The sequence below is a fragment of the Ambystoma mexicanum genome, chromosome 1q, assembly GCF_040938575.1.
Source record: "Ambystoma mexicanum isolate Mex_15411 chromosome 1q, UKY_AmexF1_1, whole genome shotgun sequence".
Classification (NCBI taxonomy): Eukaryota; Metazoa; Chordata; class Amphibia; order Caudata; family Ambystomatidae; genus Ambystoma; species Ambystoma mexicanum.
In genome coordinates, this window is record NC_090922.1 from 393378408 (window position 1) to 393393350 (window position 14943).

The 14943-nt window shown below is 43.7% G+C and overlaps 1 protein-coding gene across 2 annotated transcripts in view; it reads right to left on the reverse strand.

Annotated features, from left to right (window-relative positions):
- RPGRIP1L (RPGRIP1 like) overlaps window positions 1-14943 on the reverse strand; it is a 1574704-nt gene that overhangs the window by 600772 nt on the left and 958989 nt on the right. For both annotated transcript variants that reach the window (XM_069639571.1, XM_069639577.1), the window contains exon 17: window positions 4161-4312. In XM_069639571.1, coding sequence (XP_069495672.1) covers window positions 4161-4312 — 152 coding nt within the window. The remainder of the gene's footprint in view (window positions 1-4160; window positions 4313-14943) is intronic.

The window sequence follows — 14943 nt, forward strand, 5'->3', positions numbered from 1 at the left end:
ATCTTAATGGCATTAAGACAGAGCTTGTTAGCTGCACACCATGCCTGGATGGCGGTCAGACAATCGGGCATGAGAGAAGAGGAAGAGGAGTTAGTAGAGGGGAGTATGAAGGAAAGCTGTGTCTCATCAGCATAGTACTGGAAATGAGGAGAGGAGGAGGGGATCAGGTGAGCCAGAAGGGCAAGACCGATATGGAAGAGCCAAGGTGATAGGATAGAGCCCTGGCGGACTCCGCAGGTAGAGTGTGGAGGTGGAGAAGAAAGGGCCCAGTTGCAACTCGGAGGGGCGGTTAGTGAGGAAAGAGGTCAACCAACCCAGTGCCCAGTCTCTGATGCCGAGGGTATTGCAGAGTCGTTTTATGAAGATAGAATGGTTGACTGTATCAAAGGCAAAGGAGAGATCCAGGAGAATGAGAACAGCAGGAGAGCTACAGTCAAGGTGTGCAAGTGTAACGCTCACCTGATTCCCGTAGAGGCGCCGGTCTTGACTGGGCGTATACCGTATCTGCAAAGGTGAGGTGTAACACACGGCTGGCTCTTTGGGCTGGACCTCTGTGCACTGTATGTCTGACTTGAAGGGTAAGATGTCTGCAGATAGAAAATATGGGATTAAGGAACTGGGTTATTGAATGTCTCTCTCTTCTTCCCCTTTCTCTTCTCCTGTAGAACCCCAAAGGTTAACGCTCTCACCTTAGGTAAGTGAACGCCGTGCTCTCCATCTGCCTCGGGGCAGGGTGCTGTAACCAGTTTCTTCGCTGGATAAGGGGAGCAGGCCTCTTGACTTCAGAGGACTGCTGTCCGTCGTTTACTGCACGAACGGTAAGTTTCGAGTAATTCTAATGTCTTTAAAGTCTTTAGTAATGATGTTTCTTGTTTTGCAGGGTTCCGGCGATGGCGGATGACGGGCTGAAGTGAGTTGAAGATGGAGCCCGTGTGATGAATAGAAGCGCCTGGAAGCACGTAAGTAAGCGCTTGTTGCCTGCTTCACGATGCGCTCTAACTGTCTTTTTATTTTGCAGGTACAAGTTCGGAGCGGCTGGGTTAGATGTGGAAAGGAGTAATGGCACGTGAGTATTAAAGTTCCCCAATGTCTTTAAACGCACCTTGTTTTGTCTTTCAGATGCGGGATGCAGCGCCGAAGGCCTCCGGAGCGTGCGAAGAGTTGGTAAGCTTTTGTCTTTCAGATGCCGGAATGCAGTGTGAAGACCTCCGGAGCGCACGAAGAGTAGGTAAGCCTTTGTCTTTCAGATGCCGGAATGCAGCGCGAGGCGTTGGTGACAGCCGATGGACCAGGTAAGTGAAGAGCTGTCACTGAAGACCGTAATGCTAACCTGTTCTTTCTTGTCTTTATAGGTGTTGCTGAAGACTGGATTCAGGATGGTAAGCCTTTTTCCTTAGGCCCAGGATCAGATGCAGAAGACACGATGAGCGTTCTGCTGCAGAGGATGCAGAATAACGCAAAGCAAGATTCATCCATCGGGTGTGGTTTAAATAGCCTCCTGTAGTGCTTAGGTGTCTCCTTCCACAGCCACGCCTAGGTAAGAAAAGAGTTCCTGCTTTCCAGAAGAGTTCCAGTGTTCTGAATCTAGGGAGTGGCTCCTGCCCCACCCAACAGGAAAAGTAGTTCCAAACAGAAGAGGATCAGAGGCTCAACTGGCAGGCAAGTAAGCAGCATGGTCTGCTGCAGGTAAATCCACCCAAGCATTATGAGCCCGGCGCTTCCAGCGCTGGGACTGGGCATATTGATGAGCCTGGTGCCACTGGCGCCAGGACTGGGTCCAAAAGGTCCCAATTGGGACTGGTTGGCACTCGGAACCTGGGTTATGGATCTGCTTCCAAGGGAGTTGGGAAAACCCTGACCTTTTGGAAGCAGAGATCATGACAGCAAGCATGTTTTCACAGGTGTTCAGGGGAGCAGTTTCTGTGCCTTTGGATGCCTGGAATCCAGATTGATATTCATGGAGGCAGCAAACAAGTTCAGTGTTGACGGTCAGTTGGGGGAGGACTAGTTTCTCCAAGAGTTTGACCAGGGGTAGTGGAGATAGGTTGATAGTTAGAGGCAAGAAGGGTCGGAGTTGGCTTTTTTAAGAGAGGTTGCACAAGGGAGTGCTTGCGGGATAGAGGCAAAGAGCCAGTGGTGAAGTCTGCAAGAGGTGGGGAGAGAGAGGGGATGTTGTCCTTAATAGTTCTAGAGGAGCAGGGGAGCACCTGTTTGGAGGAAACCTTCATAGAGCGGACAGCTTTAGAAACCTCATCTGCTGCTATGGGCAGGAAACAGGGGGGGTAGATGGAGAGGAGCCATGGGGGAAAGAGGGCAGGGGTGGAGATGGGAGTGGAGGAGAGTGATGACAGTATGACCGGATGCCCTGAGTATTAGATGTGAAGTGGGAGGCCAAAACGGAGCAGAGAGCCTGGGAGGGAAGGAAAGAGGTAGAGACTGCAGTTGGGTTGACAAGTTAATTGTAGATTTGAAAAGTTCAGCTGTGTTGTTAATGGCTCCAGAGATACAGGCGTGGATGTGGGCCCGCCTCTTGGAGTGGCTAGAGAAGCAATATTGCTTTTGGAGCAGGCGGCAGGCTGGTTTGTAAGCGGATGAGCCTGAGGTCTGCCACTTGCATTCAGAAATTCTGCACTTGCGTTTCAGAGATGGTAGATCAGAGTCATACCAGCCATTATACTTGGAGGCAGGTTTCAGAAGGTTGCCCATGCCAGGGGCAAGGATATCTAGGGTGTTGGATATGGATAGTTACAGATTAGCAAGGGCAGAGTCAGCGGGAGAGTCAGAGACAGGGTTGGGGAGGGGTTAACGTGGAAGAAGCAACACTCACTTCATTGATCGAATGTCGGCGAAGGAGGCTGGCAGTGCTGGGGGTGGCTCACATAGAGGACCAAGGGGCCCTAAGCGGGAAGAGAGAGTGGTCAGACCATGAGAGAGTTTGAGGGGAGGGAGACCAGGTTAGAGATAGGGACTTCGCCAGAAATGAGGGCATCCAGGGTGTGTCCTGCTGAGTGGGTCGGGCCAGAAAATAGCGAGAGGGAGGGAATCACAGATGACACAGAACTGTGAGGTGGCTGATTCAAGGGAGATGATGTGGATATTGTGAAAAACCCGAGGGTGAGGGTTAGGGTAATTCACAATTCGGATTGTGAATGACCTTGTGCTTACTCCTAGGTTGTCTTTTCCATTTGGAAACCCTCCGAACAGCAGAGCATTGAGGAGGCACAAAAAGGAGAGAAGGAAAAGCAAGATGGGAAGTGTCAGAGAGGTGCCCTTAGGCATGAGACCAATGCAAACTGTCAAAGAAATAAGCATGGATGAGGTATCGGGGACAAGAACCAGGATCCTGGGACAAAGGTGACGAGGGAAACCAAGATACATTTAGAGAGAAAAATGAGTTTCCCTGTCTCATGGTGGAAGCTCTGGAAGGTTTGTTCAAGGTCACCTGCTCTCATAAGATGCCTTTATTCAGGCCTAGTGTGCAAGCACACACGGGGCCCCACAGGCCAGGATGGAGTTTCCCCAAGTGATGGGGATGTAGCAGAGGATCTGAATTTGCAGAACGGGAAATAGGAAGAGAAGTGCAGGACACTTAAATCCACAAGACTGCACGTGACTGAGAATATATACCAAGAAGGGATCTCTGGATTAAGGGTTATGAACCCCATACAGTTTTGGTAAACCCAGAGACATCTTAGTTTCAACTTGAGGGTGAAATAATCCCATTATTAGGTGGTATTTTCATGAACTGGTTCATCCTCCAACTAGCCAGAATTATACTTTGTTTTGTTCTATACTCCTGCCTCTTATTGATGCCCTACAGCCAGTAATCCTGGCAAAGGGAAATCGGCTTATACATATATTGCTATGTTATGTATGATTATAATGCATTATTTTGAATGCTCTGTTTTACCAATTGGTACCTAATTAGAGTGTTAGAATGATAACTTTTGCCACTCGTTCAATTATTGTTACCAATTCAACAAAAGGTCACAGATTGGAAAATTCTTTCATTTACTGGCTAGTTTGTAATACAGCAGACTGTGGCTATTGAATCATCACAATTCAGAAGAGCATCCAAAATGTGAGTTCTGGATGCTGCAAACACAAATAAAAGAAAGTCACATTCAAAGCAAATTGGAATTAGGATGTTTGTTGTGTACCTGTACTGCGGATTCCGGTTCCTTGACATTAGATGATAGATATCCCAAAGCTTTTGCACGCTCTTTGTACAGTCGAATTGCTTGATCCATCGGAACTCGTAATCTTATCCAATATTCCACTGAGCCGTAATTCTGGACATTTCCACGAGTGCCTACGAAAGAAACATTTGCAAATCGCCCATTGGAAAGTAGTTCTGCATTTCCTGTTTAGCAGTGATTAAGTTGCATAAATTGCATTCATGTTTTTAATTTCACACAAAATCAAAGTTGTTATACTTTTTATTGGACTAACTGAAAATATCATACTGAGATGGTACAATATATTAGGTTTCAAAGAAACGTAAGCTTCTTTTTGAGATGGCCTTGGCAATGTCAGTAATCTGACCGTGTCAAGAGGGGGTAGATACCCCTCTCAGCCTGGGGTGAGAGGCCAACCAGGTGGAATGCTTATCCCAGAGAGGGAAGGTGGCAGTTGGGAAGGACCCATTTTCTTTCTATTCCACAAGAACCTACATGCTTTTTGGCAGCACCACCTGGGAACATCTAATAACTCTTGATAAACATAGTGGCCAGTTTCTATTCCTCCCTTGCAGCCCATTCAAGAAGAAGCTGAAGTCTGGGCAGAGCACCAGCCAGACAACGACCTACCAGTGCCTCCTGCCTGCAGATTCCAGTCACATAACGAACAAGAGAGAGGGAGAAGTCGAATGAGACAGCAGAGCCAAGACAACATGGACTTACTGCAGAGCAGCTTTTATATTCAAAAAAGGACTATTACTTACCTGATTTGAACATCACTGCACAGTGGCCCCATAACACAAACGGGGAAACACTGCAATGTGGGATGCCATTGATATAGCACGGCTGGCCTGTGCAGAAGAAATAGGCAGGGTTTAGCCCTCTTTGCAACCATTGACTGTTGTAACACCTCCAGGGTGTGGACAACAGAGTTAGATTGATCAGGGCCAGCAGCGCAATGGAAGAAGGAGGGAGAGGATTAGAAGCGGGAAAGGAAGTAGCCAGTTGTGGGCTGTTCAGGTGAGGTCATAGAAGGAGAAGGAGAAGGTGGCAGTCTAAAAGACCAGCAATAGGAAGAATGGTGGACTGGAGTATAGAAGCATTTGAAAGAAAAAGTTAGGCATTGGTTGGTGAGAGCAAGTGGTTCTGTGAGGTGTGTCTAAGTTAGGGGAATGAGAGTTTCAGAAAGTGTAGATAGTGAGCGGTGTTTGGGAAAGTGAAAGGATGGTGATAGTGGGAGAAGATGTGGGTGTAGTATAGTGCAGGAGGGAGCAGTAGTGGGGATGAGGGAGTAATAGTGTGGAGGAGATGGTAGTTGATGGAGAGATATCGAAGGATGGAGGCAGCAGGCAAGCAAAAGGCAACAGAGGAACAGCATGGAAGCAATACTAGGAGAAAAGGGGCGAGAGGAGAGTAGTGGGAGGAGAGCAAGCGATGGGCAAATGCAAATCAGGGTGTGAGAGGAAGAAGCCGGAATGAGTGTTGGAGTGTCTGTGAGGCAAACTGCAAAATTCCATTTAGAACTAACACTGTGACTAGTGTAGGTCGAGCTTAGAAAAACCAGGAGGGAGCTTAGATAGATAAGGTAATTGCATTTAGGACCACATTAAAAGCAAAGGAGACCATAGATAGTAGGGGGTCAATAAGCTCTATATGCTTACCAGGTGAAACAGATTATGGGCTAGGGAGGAAAATCCTTAAAATAGAAGAGATTGTGGGACGGCCCTAGCGCCCTGAATAATACTTCAATAAAAGTCCTTGAATCATCTCTGGGAGTTGGAGTGTCCTTTAGGTCCTCTGCAACATGCGTTGTCATAGGTGGGATCTTGCCGGCCCTGATACAGATGTCTCCTACTTCCATCTCAAAAGGTGATGGTAGTATGAGTAACTACAAAGGCCTGCGTTCCCATGAAAGTCACCCCAGAGCTGTGGGGTGCAACCGATATGGAGGCGAAGAAGAAATGATTATATCAAAGCAAAGAGCAAGGCCATGATTTGGACCGGATGAATGGAGATTCCAAAGGGGACTGACTACATTATGATCTCCCCAAAAGTCTGGACTGGCCCTTAAGCATTACATCGACGTTTAAGCTGGTGTGGTCAATAGGGATTTTTGTGGGGAGGTGAAGATAATCCATTTGAATTTAGGGAACCTGCCTTATTTTGTCCGCCCCAGCCCAACTAATATGCCCAACTAATACGCACGAAGATTCAAATACTGAAATTGAGGAGGTGGAAACTCTCAACGAGACTGAACAAGCACATGCCGGATTTGGAAAATGAGTGGCATGTCAGGATGGCTCTAGTGCCAGGAAAACGCAGATCCGCTTCTGGACCAAGCTCAGAAGACTGTAGTCCCGGGAGTCGAGACTAAAACTTTGCAAAAACCTTATTTTGACAACAGGAAGGGGCTTCTATACTGGGTGGACATGAATCCCACAGGCGACAGAACCGCCTCTTGGTTACCAAGGAGTACCGGAGGGTGGATTTGGAGCAGGCGCATTCTAACCTGACGGTAGGGCACTTGGTGTTGAAGACCCTGAAAACACTGTTAAGCCAATTCTACTCTGCCAAGGTCAAGCAGTACTGTGCCAGTTGTCCAATGTGTCAAAATACGTCCCAAGATAATGATCTATGCGTCCCCCTGCAACCTCTACCACTCATAAAAGCACCCTTTTTGAGCATCAGAATAGAACATAGTAGGATCGCTAGAATCTTCAAAATGAAAAATGACTCCCAGGTATTGTTATTTCTATGGATTCTTCTCCCATAGATTCCTCATCCTGGCAGATATCCTCCAGCACAAGCTGTTCTTGGGAAAAACTCAACAGGGGCTGTATTGCGGCTAAAGAACATCCCTCCGACTCTCGAATACCTCAACTGCAGCACTTCCAGACTCTGAACAGGATGTTGACAGTCCTGCTTATAGCATGCACAGCGCACCCCATCTCAGTTCCCCACCTTTGTTTCCCCATGCTCAGCAGCCAAGGAAATGAGTTACCCTGTCACAGAAATACACAAAAGAAATAGAACAACCTTTTTTGTGAGGAACCAGCAAAACTTTGTTTTCTTTCATCTTTTCTTTTTCTATTTTTTGTTTTCAAACAAAGACCAAACATAGTGTGGTGTGATAGTCAATAAAAATCACTCTGAAGTCCTGAGATGAATTAAGAATTTTTTATTCTAATCCTAGAGGGGTTGACTGTTTTTTAATAGTACTAAAACAGATGTTGGCTGATCGGGGTATTGGGAAGTGGTGCTAGAGGCTGCCCCTCTCTCATCTCCTGTAGGTAACCCACCCTATCCCAGGTATCCGTATACCCTACTTGTCCGTCTCTTATACTACAGATGTTTTCCCTAAATGCAGGCTCACTGGCTCCAACAGGGGCTTTCTTGCTGACCCTGCTCCAGCCCCACTTAGTGTTCTATAGGAAGTTGGAGACAGTGCCTTGGTATGGCTCCATTGGAAATATCGGTGTCAATCACCTACATTCTTACTTCACCCCTGAACTCTGACCTTTTCCTCCCTGCTTACATCTCCACCTCGCTCTACTCTTCTGCTCCTCTGATCTTTCACTCTGCCTTTCTCCTGCCTCCACGCTTTGATGTTAACTCTCCTTTGGCTGCACTCCCACCTGTAAGGATATTTGGCGTGTTACAGCACAGAGTACAGCACTACTGCACAGGTAGCATTTTTATGCAGCACCACTACATGGGTGTGGTGCATTGCTATATGTGTTGCCAGAGTAACATGGACATATAAGTAAAGACAGGCTATTCAGTCAAAAAACGATTTTTGCATATAAGATGCAAATCCATGTTTACAGTTAAAAGCACACATCTGCACATTCAAAATGCACACTATTTTTCACCTGAAAAGCCTATGTTGCAAGAGACACATTTGAAAATTAATAACTAACCTTATTAATAACTAACCTGACTAATAAAACTTCATTTAACACAACCCACTAATAAAAATGTGTCTCCACTGCAGAATTAGGCCTACTATGAAAGTGAACTTTTAAACGCACATTCATTTTTTTCTCTGCTGCTCTGTCCACAAAACTACAGGAAGCAAAGAGCTCGAAGGAACAGGAAATCAGTTTGTTACAATTGCCACTGTAGAAGTGAGCCATTGTGTAGTGAGGGAGGAGATGACATGATTGATTCTGATTGGAGCAGCATCATAGCAAGTATCATGCTAGAGGCTGTGATTAGAACTTTTCTGGAGAAGCTTGAGAAGAGGGGGAAGGCAGGCGACATCTGGCAGAGCTGGGAGAAGGATCTCTTTCCTGGCTGGGGCATTCCTGCTGCAAAAGCTGAGAGTTCCAGGCAATAACCCCGGTTTGAGAACGGCAGACACTTGTTCTCACTGGGGTTGATCTTCAAGGGAGCCAAATTCAGAGAGAGAATAGCCGGAGAAAACTCATGCTGAACAGATAAGGTAATTACAGAAGCGGGTGGGAGCTGTGCGAAAGTGCGCAAAACTGTTCAGTCAGTGTATTAGAGGGAGTCTCAGTCTCTTATCAGCATATTTAATGTTACCAATTGAATATATTCTCGCAGCTCTCTGTTCATTTTATCACAAATAATGTTGTACCATTTTATTTATTTCTGTAAAAAAATTTAAACTGTGTTTAAATGAAATTTCTATAATACAAAAATATTTGAAAACAGATAGCTAGTGTGTATTATTTGTCTTTCATTTTGCATGGGGAAAGGTTTAAACGTGGGTAGATTTTTAAACAGTGCAATTGTCATTTTAAAGCAGATGTGTGCATGATTCTATTCAGTATGGACAGTTGTGAGTGACTGTTTGTAGCATAGCCTGTTGGAGGTACATGAGTCAACGGGAAGAGAGACTCTCTGGACATAGTTCTCTACCATATATGAGGTAGTGGAAATTACCACAAAAATACCACAATTGCCCATGGTGGCACACAACACTAACACTGAAAAGGTGGTATCCCTAAAATGTAGGCCTGAGGTCTCTCTAGTGATCAAGAACAATCTAGATAAAAAACAAGGGATGTTGGATATTGGGGCCACAAATAAACCAACCACTATACCAACCAACCACGCAAACTACCGCGTATATCATCTAAATAGGTCTAAATTCTGAAATAATGCAATGTATTATTGTCATGTGTGACCCAATATGAATATAGAGAGTGATTATTGCTAAAGGTATTTTGGCGGTAAGAAAATACTGCAAAGCCCCAAATATCCACAAAATACCCAACATATTTATGGTGCGTTGGCCGGGAAAGTGATCATAGAGTACCTACTGGGCGTGCCAAGCGTGTCTCACACTGCCATTTGCACATTAAAGGGAACCCATTTTATAATAGCAGTGTGCCATTAAAACGAATTTCAGAATGTCACAAAGGGAAACCACATCTTCAGACCTAGTGCAATATTTAGAGGCAAAGTTGTTTGCACATGGCACGTGGTCGTCGAACAGCACCTTAGAATGGCGTGACCGCATTCAGGGTGAGGTGCAGAAAGAAAAACTAGACAGTATTTTTGCAGAAGGCAGCATAATTTAGGTCTGCCTTACAAGATTATTGAATGCAGCCGATAAAAGTGCAGAGAAAGACTGTTTAATGCGGCTATGCGGCAAAATATGGTTTATTTTGAATAAGTCCCTGCGAATGCAGGAAAATGATACCCAGCTAATTAACATGTTAAAGACTGAATTAGATGGGGCAAGTAAAAATCAGGAAATGTTAAGAGCAGAATTGGATGTATGCCAAAAAGACATGCAATTAAAATGCAGAGACTTTGATGCTCAGCTATCCAAAAGCAAGAAACAATTTGAGGATAGTGAGCAAGAATTGGTACACTTAAAAGCCTTAGTGGACCACATTAGACAGGATAAAGATGAGGTTGTTTTAGAAATGCAGATTTTACAAAAAGAACATTGTGAAAAAGAATGTGATCTCCAGAGTGCAAAACAAGAAATGATTAAAATGACTCAAGAAAGAGACAAGAGAAATAAAGAGTTCAATGAATGCCAAATGCAAATGTGCGACATGCAGGAGGTGATTAATAAGATGAGTGATGAAAACAACTATTTGCAAAATGAAGCAAACAGACTCCTTAAAAAGTATAAGGACTTAGAACAGCAAATGTGCATTCCCAGGTCCCAGGAGAGGCGGCAGGGTACCACATTCAATGGAGTGGAGGTGAATTCTAGTTCTGCCCAAAGAGCTAGTGCTCCAGTGACTGGGCCGGTGACTGAACTTGGTTGCAGCGCCCTTGGGGGATTTGATACTCCCATTGGGGGCAGCCACCAATCTCATACACCTGAAAACAGGATTGAATCACAAAATAGTGCAATTCCATGCATTGCAACAAGTAGCCTCATAAAAATAATGAAATCCATTAAAGCCCTGATCAAACCATTTAAAAAGGGAGGTGAATGCTGCATTGAGGATCACTTAGAAGCGGTGCATGACATTTTTAAAGCACTCCAGATACCTAAGGAACAGTACAGACAATATTTTAATTTAACTTTAGATGTCCCGACGGCCAGCATCATAAGGGGATTAAATGAACAGCAGAATATGACCTGGGTGGAGTTTGAAAAAGAAATTAGGCGTCATTTTTCTCCTTTTCAGTCATTGCAGGAGGCAAAGAAAGTCGCTTACACAATCACTGCTGGACCTAATACATCCCCTCGCCAATTTTTACAAGACTTAAAAAGAGCATTTTCTCGCTTTGATGTATCTTTTGACCCAAATTCCAATGAGTTTAAAACTGCATACTTCTATGGGCTACAGAAAGACATCATATCCCAATTGGTCCGTGAATTTGACCGTGACAAGTCCCTTGAATGAATTGTACATCAAAGCACAAAACTATATGAGGTACTCTATTGTCAGGGTAGAGAAAGTGATAAAATGAAAGATACTAGACCTAAATCTAAAGAACCCTCAGCCAGAGTAATGGAAATCAGGTCAGCCAAAATGTCCCTTGAGTCTGCTCGAAGCCAAGGTAAAAATAATGTGACACCTGAACAAAGGGGTAATCAACAAAGGTCGCCATTTCCTGTACCAATGTTCCAATCACATGATCCTAGTAATAGGGAGAGCTACATCAGCCCTAGGTATTTAGGGGACAGACCCCGGGTAGGATATCGGCCTGATATGGCAGGTATGAACAATAACCAGAGACAAAATCAAGATCAAAGAAATGATGGTCCCTACCAGTCATTGGGGACACAGAGCAGATTTGATCCCAACACCATGATATATGGTAATCAGGATAGACCCCGATATGTGGATCGATTTACTGATAATGGAAATCAACATAGGGGCCAGTACCCACAATCTGAGAGACAGGACATGAGGCAAAACATGAACTACAATCCACGTCAGTACAATGATTCCCCACCAGGGGACTATAATCAAAGGATGGGTGCACCCCGCTCCCCTCCACAAATGAATCAAGAGTTCAGAAACCATCCCAACCGACATCAATCACCTGAGAGGTATCAGAATAGATCCAATCAGGGGGAAAACAACCAATATCGACCTAGGCCACAGAAAGAGGATTCTAGAGAGATGGAAAGGTTCCAGTGCCGCAGAACATGGGTAAAAAGGAGGGAAAAATGTCTTTCCATTTACCAATGTGCTTAGCCAAAAGTGAAAAAGGCCTGAGAAAGGTGAGCCCTGAAATCAGTAAGAATTCACACTTCTTATGTGTATTAGAGGAAGTTGAGGACAGATATTATGCACCCATCACTGTAGAAGAAAAATGCCACACCTTTGCTATGATTGACACTGGCGCACAGGCCACAATTATGTCCAAGGAGCTGGTAAAGAGTATCAATGAAGGGAGACCCCCACAGAGTCAGATCGCAGTGAAGGAAAATCAAGGTCCAGTGCATAACTTTAATGGGGAGGAGGTGCCCATCATAGGTGTAACTGAGGTGGACATAAAATAGGAAAGCACAGAATGAAACAAGAGGTATTGATCACATCTATTTGTGAAATTCCATTTCTGATGGGGACAGATTGCCTGAAAAGATTGTCTCCTCTCATAGATGGGGTGAATGGAGTGCTGTGGTCCTTAACCAAAAAACCATTGAGGCCTAAGAAACTAAAATCACAAAACAGCAACATAAATGAATGTCACACCGTTGCCAAAACAAATGATGCTGTGGAGGTATATCTCCAGAATAGTTGCATACCTAGTGTCACTGTTATATTAATGTGTCAAGACAAAATGCAGAGCGACAATGAAAAACTACCTGTACAAATATACTTGGACCCAAGGAAAAATTGGCAGACTGCCATAGATGAGCACACATTACGTTTTTATTTAAAAGAGAAAACATGCAAACAGAATATTGCTCCTAAAACAGATTCAGAAAAACACATTACCACTCTGGCAGAAATACACATGGAAGATGAGCAACCATGGGTTCATGTTGGTATAAATGACTATTTTAAAACAATAAAAGCCACTTTAGCGCTTGGACATGAAAGGAGTTTCATTAATGAGAAATTGTTGCAAAAAATAATGGAGAGGGAAGAAATCCCGAAATTTAGGATTAAAAACCAATATGTTTCTGGGTTGGACAGTCCAGACTTTGAAAACCGAATTGCAGGCAGATGCTTAAAATTAGCCTTGGGCAGAAAACAATTTACCATAATGTATGGATAGTGAGTGGAGCACAAAATGAATTTTACATGGGCAATGACATAATGCACAGAATGTGTATGGTGTTAGATTTCCTTAATCAAAAAATATGGTCACGCCTAGGTGGTCCGGCACCTGAATTTGAAGACAAAAGAAGGGCTCATCATTGTGCACAACTGGTTCCTTATGCAATCGAATTACAAATGAGGAAAGATACTATTATTCCTGCATTTACAAAACAGTTTGCAATAACACTGAAATGCAAAAATGGACAGCAGATGAAAGACTCTGATGCATTTGTATGCCTGAATGAATCCATAAAACAGCAAGGCCTGTATTATGAATACATTCCATTGGTGGTAGATATTGGTGAAGGATCTGTAAAAATTATGGTAAATAATAAAGGTTGTCAGGATATTCATTTAGAGGAAAACTCCCCATTAGGAATGGCCATACAAAAATCACATTATACGGCAGATTTAAATAACATGGTGATTGGAAATATCCCTGAAAAGTATGTAGCTGCCAAGGGTGAGTTGCCAGAACACCTCGACTCTCAGCCCAAAGGAATATTTAAAATTCATTCTGTGTATCCTTATGATTCAAATGAGACAGTGTGCTGCCATCAAGAGGATTGCATGATATTTAATTTAAATGAAAATGAAACAGAAAATCAGCCCATTGAAGTGGAAGCTGACATGCCAAAATATTTAAAAGTGGCAGCTTTACAAAAAGACAGAGCCACACAGTTAGAGGAAAGCGCTGAGATTCCCTTACCAGAAGATTTTCCAGAATTTTCCAAAATGGAAGAAGAGCAGATCTCCTTAGCGGATGCGTGTGACAGCAATGAGGATAGGAACAATCTGAGGGAGATATTTATGGAGTTTAAGGATGTATTTGCAAAAGATGCTTATGATTGTGGTTTAACTGATTTACATGTGGCCACACTACCAGAAGGGTGTAGCAGAAGTCCAGTGTTTGTACGCCAGTATAGACTACCGCTGGCATGTTTAGAATCATTGGCAGAGATTATTAAAAATTTGGAATCGCGGGGAATCATCAGGCCCATTCATAGCACATCCAATACACCTATTTTAGGTGTGTTAAAACCAAATGGTCAATGGCGGCTATGTGCAGACTTGAGAGAGTTAAATAAAAGAGTACCAGTATCTAGATGGCCACTGCCATTCATTGATCAGGGCCTAGCTCAGGTACATGGTTCAAAAGTATTTACCACATTAGATCTCACCTCTGGATATTGGTGCGTGCCATTGGCAGAGGAGTTACAGAATTTATTTTCCTTTACATTTGACAGGACTCAATACGCCTGGCTTAGAGCTCCGTTCGGGTACATCAATAGTGGGAGTGAATTTGGCATATTTTTGAGAAAGGCCATGCCGGATGCAGCGGAAAGAGGAACAATAGTTTACGTGGACGATGTCCTGATAAAAGGTGAGGGCCTGAAAAGCCATTTTGATGAAATAAGACATGTGCTAGGCCAATTGCAGAAAGCAGGAGCCAAAGTATCTTTACAAAAAGCACAATGGTGCAAGAAAAAAGTGAACTTTCTAGGGCATGAAGTGCCTGAACATGGGCTAAATCCACAAAAGAAGAAAATAGAGGCCATGCAAAGATTAAAAGATCCTAAAAATGTGAAAGGAGTAAAAAGCTTATTAGGGATGACAGGCTATAACAGAACGTTCATTGAAAATTATGCAGAAATCACTCAACCATTGACTAAACTGCTTAAACTGAATACTCCCTGGAAATGGGAAAAAGAGCAGTCTGATGCAGTGGCTAAATTAAAGGAATGTCTTGTAAAGGCACCATGTTTAGCATATCCCATAAAGGACAGGGATTTCTTTATAGAAATAGGTTTTTCTGAAAATTGTATGTCAGCAGTGTTATCACAAAAACACGATTTGAATCACAAAACCATTGCCTATGCAAGTAAGGCATTTTCCCAAGTTGAAATGAAATTTAAAGAATGTGAAAAGGCCCTATTAACCACTGTGTGGGCGCTACAACATTTCCGCCCCATTGTTAAGGGAGAAAAGGTGATTATTGAAACAAATCATCAACCTTTGCAATTTTTAGAGAGTAAAAGAATTAGATC